Raw genomic sequence first — 11,963 nt, 5'->3', positions numbered from 1 at the left:
AGTGTTCATACCATCAGGTTAGTGCACTCTGAAGCAGGGACAGACACCTATTCATACCATCAGGTTAGTGCACTCTGAAGTAGGTGTTCATACCATCAGGTTAGTGCACTCTGAAGTAGTGTTCATACCATCAGGTTAGTGCACTCTGAAGTAGTGTTCATACCATCAGGTTAGTGCACTCTGAAGCAGGGACAGACCCTATTCATACCATCAGGTTAGTGCACTCTGAAGTAGTGTTCATACCATCAGGTTAGTGCACTCTGAAGTAGTGTTCATACCATCAGGTTAGTGCACTCTGAAGTAGTGTTCATACCGTCAGTTAGTTGCACTCTGAAGTAGTGTTCATACCATCAGGTTAGTGCACTCTGAAGCAGGGACAGACCCTATTCATACCATCAGGTTAGTGCACTCTGAAGTAGTGTTCATACCATCAGGTTAGTGCACTCTGAAGTAGTGTTCATACCATCAGGTTAGTGCACTCTGAAGTAGTGTTCATACCGTCAGGTTAGTGCACTCTGAAGGTAGTGTTCATACCATCAGGTTAGTGCACTCTGCAGCAGGGACAGACCCTATTCATACCATCAGGTTAGTGCACTCTGAAAGTAGTGTCATACCATCAGGTTAGTGCCACTCTGAAGCAGTTGTTTCACTACCATCAGGTTAGTGCACTCTGAAGTAGTGTTCATACCATCAGGTTAGTGCACTCTGAAGCAGGGACAGACCCTATTCATACCATCAGGTTAGTGCACTCTGAAGTAGTGTTCATACCATCAGGTTAGTGCACTCTGAGTAGTGTTTCATACCAGTCAGGTTATGCACTCTGAAGCAGGGCCAGGCATACCGTCAGGTTAGTGCACTCTGAAGTAGTGTTCATACCATCAGGTTAGTGCACTTCTGAAGCAGGGACAGACCCCTATTCATACCATCAGGTTAGTGCACTCTGGAAAGTAGCTTTTCATACCATCAGGTTAGTGCACTCTGAAGTAGTGTTCATACCATCAGGTTAGTGCACTCTGAAGTAGTGTTCATACCATCAGGTTAGTGCACTCTGAAGCAGGGACAGACCCTATTCATACCATCAGGTTAGGCACTCTGAAGTAGTGTTCATACATCAGGTAGTGCACTCTGAAGTAGTGTTCATACCATCAGGTTAGTGCACTCTGAAGTAGTGTTCTACCGTTCAGGTTAGTGCACTCTGAAGTCGGTTCATACCATCAGGTTAGTGCACTCTGAAGCAGGGACAGACCCTATTTCATACCATCAGGTTAGTGCACTCTGAAGTAGTGTTCATACCATCAGGTTAGTGCACTCTGAAGTAGTGTTCATACCATCAGGTTAGTGCACTCTGAAGTAGTGTTCATACCGTCAGGTTAGTGCACTCTGAAGTAGTGTTCATACCATCAGGTTAGTGCACTCTGAAGTAGTGTTCATACCATCAGGTTAGTGCACTCTGAAGCAGGGACAGACCCTATTCATACCATCAGGTTAGTGCACTCTGAAGTAGTGTTCATACCATCAGGTTAGTGCACTCTGAAGTAGTGTTCATACCATCAGGTTAGTGCACTCTGAAGTAGTGTTCATACCGTCAGGTTAGTGCACTCTGAAGTAGTGTTCATACCATCAGGTTAGTGCACTCTGAAGCAGGGACAGACCCTATTCATACCATCAGGTTAGTGCACTCTGAAGTAGTGTTCATACCATCAGGTTAGTGCACTCTGAAGTAGTGTTCATACCATCAGGTTAGTGCACTCTGAAGTAGTGTTCATACCGTCAGGTTAGTGCACTCTGAAGTAGTGTTCATACCATCAGGTTAGTGCACTCTGAAGCAGGGACAGACCCTATTCATACCATCAGGTTAGTGCACTCTGAAGTAGTGTTCATACCATCAGGTTAGTGCACTCTGAAGTAGTGTTCATACCATCAGGTTAGTGCACTCTGAAGTAGTGTTCATACCGTCAGGTTAGTGCACTCTGAAGTAGTGTTCATACCATCAGGTTAGTGCACTCTGAAGCAGGGACAGACCCTATTCATACCATCAGGTTAGTGCACTCTGAAGTAGTGTTCATACCATCAGGTTAGTGCACTCTGAAGTAGTGTTCATATCATCAGCTTAGTGCACTCTGAAGTAGTGTTCATACCATCAGGTTAGTGCACTCTGAAGTAGTGTTCATACCATCAGGTTAGTGCACTCTGAAGTAGTGTTCATACCATCAGGTTAGTGCACTCTGAAGCAGGGACAGACCCTATTCATACCATCAGGTTAGTGCACTCTGAAGTAGTGTTCATACCATCAGGTTAGTGCACTCTGAAGTAGTGTTCATACCATCAGGTTAGTGCACTCTGAAGTAGTGTTCATACCGTCAGGTTAGTGCACTCTGAAGTAGTGTTCATACCATCAGGTTAGTGCACTCTGAAGCAGGGACAGACCCTATTCATACCATCAGGTTAGTGCACTCTGAAGTAGTGTTCATACCATCAGGTTAGTGCACTCTGAAGTAGTGTTCATACCATCAGGTTAGTGCACTCTGAAGTAGTGTTCATACCGTCAGGTTAGTGCACTCTGAAGTAGTGTTCATACCATCAGGTTAGTGCACTCTGAAGCAGGGACAGACCCTATTCATACCATCAGGTTAGTGCACTCTGAAGTAGTGTTCATACCATCAGGTTAGTGCACTCTGAAGTAGTGTTCATACCATCAGCTTAGTGCACTCTGAAGTAGTGTTCATACCATCAGGTTAGTGCACTCTGAAGTAGTGTTCATACCATCAGGTTAGTGCACTCTGAAGTAGTGTTCATACCATCAGGTTAGTGCACTCTGAAGTAGTGTTCATACCATCAGGTTAGTGCACTCTGAAGTAGTGTTCATACCATCAGGTTAGTGCACTCTGAAGTAGTGTTCATACCATCAGGTTAGTGCACTCTGAAGTAGTGTTCATACCATCAGGTTAGTGCACTCTGAAGTAGTGTTCATACCATCAGGTTAGTGCACTCTGAAGTAGTGTTCATACCGTCAGGTTAGTGCACTCTGAAGCAGGGACAGACCCTATTCATACCATCAGGTTAGTGCACTCTGAAGTAGTGTTCATACCGTCAGGTTAGTGCACTCTGAAGTAGGGACAGACCCTATTCATACCATCAGGTTAGTGCACTCTGAAGTAGTGTTCATACCATCAGCTTAGTGCACTCTGAAGTAGTGTTCATACCATCAGGTTAGTGCACTCTGAAGCAGGGACAGACCCTATTCATACCATCAGGTTAGTGCACTCTGAAGTAGTGTTCATACCATCAGGTTAGTGCACTCTGAAGTAGTGTTCATACCATCAGCTTAGTGCACTCTGAAGTAGTGTTCATACCGTCAGGATGCATCAGTATGTAATGTGTTGGTGTGTATGTAATGTGTTGGTGTGTATGTAATGTGTGTATTCTGTGTTGGTGTGTATGTAATGTGTGTATTCTGTGTTGGTGTGTATGTAATGTGTGTATTCTGTGTTGGTGTGTATGTAATGTGTGTATTCTGTGTTGGTGTGTATGTAATGTGTGTATTCTGTGTTGGTGTGTATGTAATGTGTGTATTCTGTGTTGGTGTGTATGTAATGTGTTGGTGTGTATGTAATGTGTTGTTGTGTATGTAATGTGTTGGTGTGTATGTAATGTGTGTATTTATTGTGTGTATTCTGTTCCCAGGTTGGATCAATGCAGTTCTGACTCCAGTGGACACGCTGGCCTTTTCTGGACACTTTGTCCACAACCTGAGTGTTGAGATGCAGATGAGGTGAGAACATCACTATCAACGAGGAAGTGGAGACTTCACTAACTAACATCACTAGTATCAACGAGGAAGTGGAGACTTCACTAACTAACATCACTAGTATCAACGAGGAGGTGGAGACTTCACTAACTAACATCACTAGTATCAACGAGGAGGTGGAGACTTCACTAACTAACATCACTAGTATCAACGAGGAGGTGGAGACTTCACTAACTAACATCACTAGTATCAACGAGGAGGTGGAGACTTCACTAACTAACATCACTAGTATCAACGAGGAGGTGGAGACTTCACTAACTAACATCACTAGTATCAACGAGGAGGTGGAGACTTCACTAACTAACATCACTAGTATCAACGAGGAAGTGGAGACTTCACTTTAACTAACATCACTAGTATCAACGAGGAGGTGGAGACTTCACTAACTAACATCACTAGTATCAACGAGGAGGTGGAGACTTCACTTTAACTAACATCACTAGTATCAACGATGAGGTGGAGACTTCACTAACTAACATCACTAGTATCAACGAGGAGGTGGAGACTTCACTAACTAACATCACTAGTATCAACGAGGAGGTGGAGACTTCACTAACTAACATCACTAGTATCAACGAGGAGGTGGAGACTTCACTAACTAACATCACTAGTATCAACGAGGAAGTGGAGACTTCACTTTAACTAACATCACTAGTATCAACGAGGAAGTGGAGACTTCACTTTAACTAACATCACTAGTATCAACGAGGAAGTGGAGACTTCACTTTAACTAACATCACTAGTATCAACGAGGAGGTGGAGACTTCACTAACTAACATCACTAGTATGAACGAGGAGGTGGAGACTTCACTAACTAACATCACTAGTATGAACGAGGAGGTGGAGACTTCACTAACTAACATCACTAGTATCAACGAGGAAGTGGAGACTTCACTTTAACTAACATCACTAGTATCAACGAGGAGGTGGAGACTTCACTAACTAACATCACTAGTATCAACGAGGAGGTGGAGACTTCACTTTAACTAACATCACTAGTATCAACGATGAGGTGGAGACTTCACTAACTAACATCACTAGTATCAACGAGGAGGTGGAGACTTCACTAACTAACATCACTAGTATCAACGAGGAGGTGGAGACTTCACTAACTAACATCACTAGTATCAACGAGGAGGTGGAGACTTCACTAACTAACATCACTAGTATCAACGAGGAAGTGGAGACTTCACTTTAACTAACATCACTAGTATCAACTGGGAAGGTGGAGACTTCACTAACTAACATCACTAGTATCAACGAGGAAGGTGGAGACTTCACTAACTAACATCACTACTATCAACGAGGAGGTGGAGACTTCACTTTAACTAACATCACTAGTATCAACGAGGAGGTGGAGACTTCACTAACTAACATCACTAGTATCAACAAGGAAGGTGGAGACTTCACTAACTAACATCACTACTATCAACGAGGAGGTGGAGACTTCACTTTAACTAACATCACTAGTATCAACGAGGAGGTGGAGACTTCACTTTAACTAACATCACTAGTATCAACGAGGAGGTGGAGACTTTAACTAACATCACTAGTATCAACGAGGAGGTGGAGACTTCACTTTAACTAACATCAGTAGTATCAACTGGGAAGGTGGAGACTTCACTTTAACTAACATCACTAGTATCAACGATGAGGTGGAGACTTCACTAACTAACATCACTAGTATCAACGAGGAGGTGGAGACTTCACTAACTAACATCACTAGTATCAACGAGGAGGTGGAGACTTCACTAACTAACATCACTAGTATCAACGAGGAAGTGGAGACTTCACTTTAACTAACATCACTAGTATCAACGAGGAGGTGGAGACTTCACTTTAACTAACATCACTAGTATCAACGAGGAGGTGGAGACTTCACTAAATAACATCACTAGTATCAACGAGGAGGTGGAGACTTCACTAACTAACATCACTAGTATCAACGAGGAAGGTGGAGACTTCACTAACTAACATCACTAGTATCAACGAGGAAGGTGGAGACTTCACTTTAACTAACATCACTAGTATCAACGAGGAGGTGGAGACTTCACTTTAACTAACATCACTAGTATCAACTGGGAAGGTGGAGACTTCACTAACTAACATCACTATCAACGAGGAAGGTGGAGACTTCACTTTAACTAACATCACTAGTATCAACGAGGAGGTGGAGACTTCACTTTAACTAACATCACTAGTATCAACGAGGAGGTGGAGACTTCACTTTAACTAACATCACTAGTATCAACTGGGAAGGTGGAGACTTCACTAACTAACATCACTAGTATCAACGAGGAAGGTGGAGACTTCACTAACTAACATCACTACTATCAACGAGGAGGTGGAGACTTCACTTTAACTAACATCACTAGTATCAACGAGGAGGTGGAGACTTCACTAACTAACATCACTAGTATCAACAAGGAAGGTGGAGACTTCACTAACTAACATCACTACTATCAACGAGGAGGTGGAGACTTCACTTTAACTAACATCAGTAGTATCAACTGGGAAGGTGGAGACTTCACTTTAACTAACATCACTAGTATCAACGAGGAAGTGGAGACTTCACTTTAAATAACATCACTAGTATCAACGTGGAATTGGAGACTTCACTTTAAATAACATCACTAGTATCAACGAGGAAGTGGAGACTTCACTTTAACTAACATCACTAGTATCAACGTGGAAGGTTGAGACTTCACTAACTAACATCACTACTATCAACGAGGAGGTGGAGACTTCACTAACTAACATCACTAGTATCAACGAGGAGGTGGAGACTTCACTAACTAACATCACTAGTATCAACGAGGAAGGTGGAGACTTCACTAACTAACATCACTAGTATCAACGAGGAGGTGGAGACTTCACTAACTAACATCACTAGTATCAACTGGGAAGGTGGAGACTTCACTTTAACTAACATCACTAGTATCAACGAGGAGGTGGAGACTTCACTTTAACTAACATCACTAGTATCAACGAGGAGGTGGAGACTTCACTTTAACTAACATCACTAGTATCAACGAGGAAGTGGAGACTTCACTTTAACTAACATCACTAGTATCAATGAGGAGGTGGAGACTTCACTAACTAACATCACTAGTATCAACGAGGAGGTGGAGACTTCACTAACATCACTAGTATCAACGAGGAGGTGGAGACTTCACTTTAACTAACATCACTAGTATAAACGAAGAGGTGGAGACTTTAACTAACATCACTAGTATCAACGAGGAAGTGGCGACTTCACTAACTAACATCACTAGTATCAACGAGGAAGTGGAGACTTCACTTTAACTAACATCACTAGTATCAACGAGGAGGTGGAGACTTCACTTTAACTAACATCACTAGTATCAACGAGGAGGTGGAGACTTCACTAACTAACATCACTAGTATCAACGAGGAGGTGGAGACTTCACTTTAACTAACATCACTAGTATCAACGAGGAAGGTGGAGACTTTACTTTAACTAACATCACTAGTATCAACGAGGAAGTGGAGACTTCACTTTAACTAACATCACTAGTATCAACGAGGAAGGTGGAGACTTCACTTTAACTAACATCACTAGTATCAACGAGGAAGTGGAGACTTCACTTTAACTAACATCACTAGTATCAACTGGGAAGGTGGAGACTTCACTTTAACTAACATCACTAGTATCAACGAGGAAGTGGAGACTTCACTTTAACTAACATCACTAGTATCAACTGGGAAGGTGGAGACTTCACTTTAACTAACATCACTAGTATCAACGAGGAGGTGGAGACTTCACTTTAACTAACATCACTAGTATCAAAGAGGAGGTGGAGACTTCACTTTAACTAACATCACTAGTATCAACGAGGAGGTGGAGACTTCACTTTAACTAACATCACTAGTATCAACGAGGAGGTGGAGACTTCACTAACTAACATCACTACTATCAACGAGGAAGGTGGAGACTTTAACTGACGTTATAAATCAGGAAACGTTTTATTACAAGAGAAAACCTTCAGCTGTGAGGTCACAACTTTTATCTTCCAGTTAGAGCACATAGTTTATCTGAAGTTATTTTACATCTCTGTATGTCTTCTTCTCCCCCTTCCAGAGCGTACGAGGTGGAGAAGCGTCTGAAGGTGAACTGTCTGACTCCGTTCCCCAACTTTGAGACTGCCTGCTGGTACGTGGGACGACACCTGCTGGAGAGATTTAAAGGTACACTATTTATTTTAAAACGTTTCCACTTCACGTCTGTTTGGTTTTTACTTCACGTCTTTTACTTCACGTCTGTTTGGTTTTTACTTCACGTCTGTTTGGTTTTTACTTCACGTCTGTTTGGTTTTTACTTCACGTCTGTTTGGTTTTTACTTCACGTCTGTTTGGTTCTTACTTCACGTCTGTTTGGTTTTTACTTCACGTCTGTTTGGTTTTTACTTCACGTCTGTTTTGGCTTTACGCCATGACTATTTAAGGTTAATCTCATAACTGCTTGTATGTTGCTTGACCACTTTTAGGGTTTTTATTCCAAGACTATTAGTGTATGGGGACTACTTTGTGACTATTGACTAGCGTTGTAGTGCGTTTCCTGTTTCCCTGGTGGTGTATAGCGTGTGTTCTTCCTACGGTCTGCTCAGCAGATGAGTTGGATGTTCTAATATTATTACAGTCATTAAACGTCTGCGTGGCATCGTTCACAGATGATTAGGTTCAAAAGGCCTGGCGCAAGCACAATCACTAGCTCAATTACTGCTCCCCCTCTCTCTCTCTCTCTCTTTCTCTCTCTCTGTGATTTAACTCCTCTCAGCTGGCCACAGAGCTCTGTTTACATTTCCACTGAATGCCTTTTCTCTCTCTGCTGTAATATGGCCAGATTGCCTTCTTAAAATAACATTGCCAACATACTGTAGGGTTGCGTCCTAAATGGCAACCCGATTCTCTATATAGTGCACTCCTCACTACCAGGTCCCTTAGGGCTGGTAGTGCCCTATGTAGGGCATATGGTGTCATTAGGGATGCATTCTTCAGACCACAGTGGTTTCTTACCCATTATTCTCTTCAGGAGAGTAGTTCTAATGTCCAGGTCATATCTATCTCTCCGTCAGGGATCCTTGTCTTGGTACAGGAGTGTATATTGGTGAGGTGAACATAGCTCATATACTTATTAGAGCTGACATAATGTTATAGTATAAATATCATATCTGTTCTAAACAACACATTCAATCTGAACGTTCCTGAACCGTTTCGAAGCCCCACCTTCTCCTTGACTAACCCCACCCCCCTCCTTGACTAACCCCACCCCCCTCCTTAACTAACCCCACCTTCTCCTTGACTAACCCCACCCCCCCTGACAGGGTTCCATCTCTTTTGATGTTATTAACTCGCAGCAGAGTTAGTGGGTATATTTCCTGTCTGGCTATTTCCTGTCGATCAGTGTAGAGGCAGCCATCGCACACAGACAGCTCGAGGCAGCCATCGCACACAGACAGCTCGAGGCAGCCATCGCACACAGACAGCTCGAGGCAGCCATCGCACACAGACAGCTCGAGGCAGCCATCGCACACAGACAGCTCGAGGCAGCCATCGCACACAGACAGCTCGAGGCAGCCATCGCACACAGACAGCTCGAGGCAGCCATCGCACACAGACAGCTCGAGGCAGCCATCGCACACAGACAGCTCGAGGCAGCCATCGCACACAGACAGCTCGAGGCAGCCATCGCACACAGACAGCTCGAGGCAGCCATCGCACACAGACAGCTCGAGGCAGCCATCGCACACAGACAGCTCGAGGCAGCCATCGCACACAGACAGCTCGAGGCAGCCATCGCACACAGACAGCTCGAGGCAGCCATCGCACACAGACAGCTCGAGGCAGCCATCGCACACAGACAGCTCGAGGCAGCCATCGCACACAGACAGCTCGAGGCAGCCATCGCACACAGACAGCAGCCTTTACATTTGTTATAAACAGTTTAGTCATTTACCAGATGCTCTTATTCAGAGCGACTTACAGGAGCAATTAGGGTTGAGTGCCTTGCTCAAGGGCACACAGACCGATTTTTCACCTTGTCGGCTCTGGGATTCGAACCGACTACCTTTTGGTTACTGGCCCAATGCTCTTAACCGCTAGGCTACTTTCACACGCAGACAGACAGCTCGAGGCAGCCTTCACAGACAGACAGCTCGAGGCAGCCTTCACAGACAGACAGCTCGAGGCAGCCTTCACAGACAGACAGCTCCAGGCAGCCTTCACAGACAGACAGCTCCAGGCAGCCTTCACAGACAGACAGCTCGAGGCAGCCTTCACAGACAGACAGCTCGAGGCAGCCTTCACAGACAGACAGCTCCAGGCAGCCTTCACAGACAGACAGCTCGAGGCAGCCTTCACAGACAGACAGCTCGAGGCAGCCTTCACAGACAGACAGCTCGAGGCAGCCTTCACAGACAGACAGCTCCAGCAGCCTTCACAGACAGACAGCTCCAGGCAGCCTTCACAGACAGACAGCTCCAGGCAGCCTTCACAGACAGACAGCTCCAGGCAGCCTTCACAGACAGACAGCTCCAGGCAGCCTTCACAGACAGACAGCTCCAGGCAGCCTTCACAGACAGACAGCTCCAGGCAGCCTTCACAGACAGACAGCTCCAGGCAGCCTTCACAGACAGACAGCTCCAGGCAGCCTTCACAGACAGACAGCTCCAGGCAGCCTTCACAGACAGACAGCTCCAGGCAGCCTTCACAGACAGACAGCTCCAGGCAGCCTTCACAGACAGACAGCTCCAGGCAGCCTTCACAGACAGCTCCAGGCAGCCTTCACAGACAGACAGCTCCAGGCAGCCTTCACAGACAGACAGCTCCAGGCAGCCTTCACAGACAGACAGCTCCAGGCAGCCTTCACAGACAGCTCCAGGCAGCCTTCACAGACAGCTCCAGGCAGCCTTCACAGACAGCTCCAGGCAGCCTTCACAGACAGACAGCTCCAGGCAGCCATCACAGACAGACAGCTCCAGGCAGCCATCACAGACAGACAGCTCCAGGCAGCCATCACAGACAGACAGCTCCAGGCAGCCTTCACAGACAGACAGCTCCAGGCAGCCTTCACAGACAGACAGCTCCAGGCAGCCTTCACAGACAGACAGCTCCAGGCAGCCTTCAGACAGACAGCTCGAGGCAGCCTTCACAGACAGACAGCTCCAGGCAGCCTTCACAGACAGACAGCTCCAGGCAGCCTTCACAGACAGACAGCTCCAGGCAGCCTTCACAGACAGACAGCTCCAGGCAGCCTTCACAGACAGACAGCTCCAGGCAGCCTTCACAGACAGACAGCTCCAGGCTGCCTTCACAGACAGACAGCTCCAGGCTGCCTTCACAGACAGACAGCTCGAGGCAGCCTTCAGACAGACAGCTCGAGGCAGCCTTCACAGACAGACAGCTCGAGGCAGCCTTCACAGACAGACAGCTCCAGGCAGCCTTCACAGACAGACAGCTCCAGGCAGCCTTCACAGACAGACAGCTCCAGGCAGCCTTCAGACAGACAGCTCCAGGCAGCCTTCACAGACAGACAGCTCCAGTTAGCCTTCACAGACAGCTCCAGGCAGCCTTCACAGACAGACAGCTCCAGGCAGCCTTCACAGACAGACAGCTCCAGGCAGCCTTCACAGACAGACAGCTCCAGGCAACCTTCACAGACAGACAGCTCCAGGCAGCCTTCACAGACAGACAGCTCCAGGCAGCCTTCACAGACAGACAGATCCAGGCATGCAACTAGAAGCGTGAGTCTGAATTAAACGGCCTTCAGCTTGCAGTAACATGTTCCAGGATGCACTAGTCAGATGTTGTAGGGATTGTTTTCTGTTATTGAACCAGAATGGATCCAGTTTCAACAGCTTTGTGGAGGAAATAAACGAGTGATATTTTCCCTGCTGTGTATGAAATGTGCGGTGACAAGGCTCTGAAACGTGATAATGTAGATGTGTTGTGATTGGTTAAATACTGACAGCAGTTGGGCTAGAGGGCGCCGTTATCTGACAGTACAAAGAGGTTTATATGAAACGTTACCGCTCTGTACGGCTCCTGACTTCAGCTCCATCAATGTTAAACAAGTGAATGAACAGTCCGAGATGTTTTAGTCCCTTTACCGAGGGAGAGCTGTCTGACCCCTTTA

The 11,963-nt window shown here is 45.8% G+C and overlaps 1 protein-coding gene across 1 annotated transcript in view; it reads left to right on the top strand.

The window, feature by feature from the left end:
- The window catches only part of LOC120043569 (lysine-specific demethylase phf2-like), a gene marked incomplete at its 3' end in the record, with an annotated part of 83,501 nt that overhangs the window by 42,270 nt on the left and 29,268 nt on the right, over positions 1–11,963 (top strand). The window contains exons 6-7 of the mRNA XM_038988125.1: positions 3,685–3,772; positions 7,911–8,017. Coding sequence (XP_038844053.1) covers positions 3,685–3,772; positions 7,911–8,017 — 195 coding nt within the window. The remainder of the gene's footprint in view (positions 1–3,684; positions 3,773–7,910; positions 8,018–11,963) is intronic.

This window comes from Salvelinus namaycush, unplaced genomic scaffold (assembly GCF_016432855.1).
Source record: "Salvelinus namaycush isolate Seneca unplaced genomic scaffold, SaNama_1.0 Scaffold96, whole genome shotgun sequence".
Classification (NCBI taxonomy): Eukaryota; Metazoa; Chordata; class Actinopteri; order Salmoniformes; family Salmonidae; genus Salvelinus; species Salvelinus namaycush.
The sequence above is the reverse complement of the archived record's forward strand: the minus strand, read 5'-3'. Positions and strand labels throughout refer to the sequence as shown.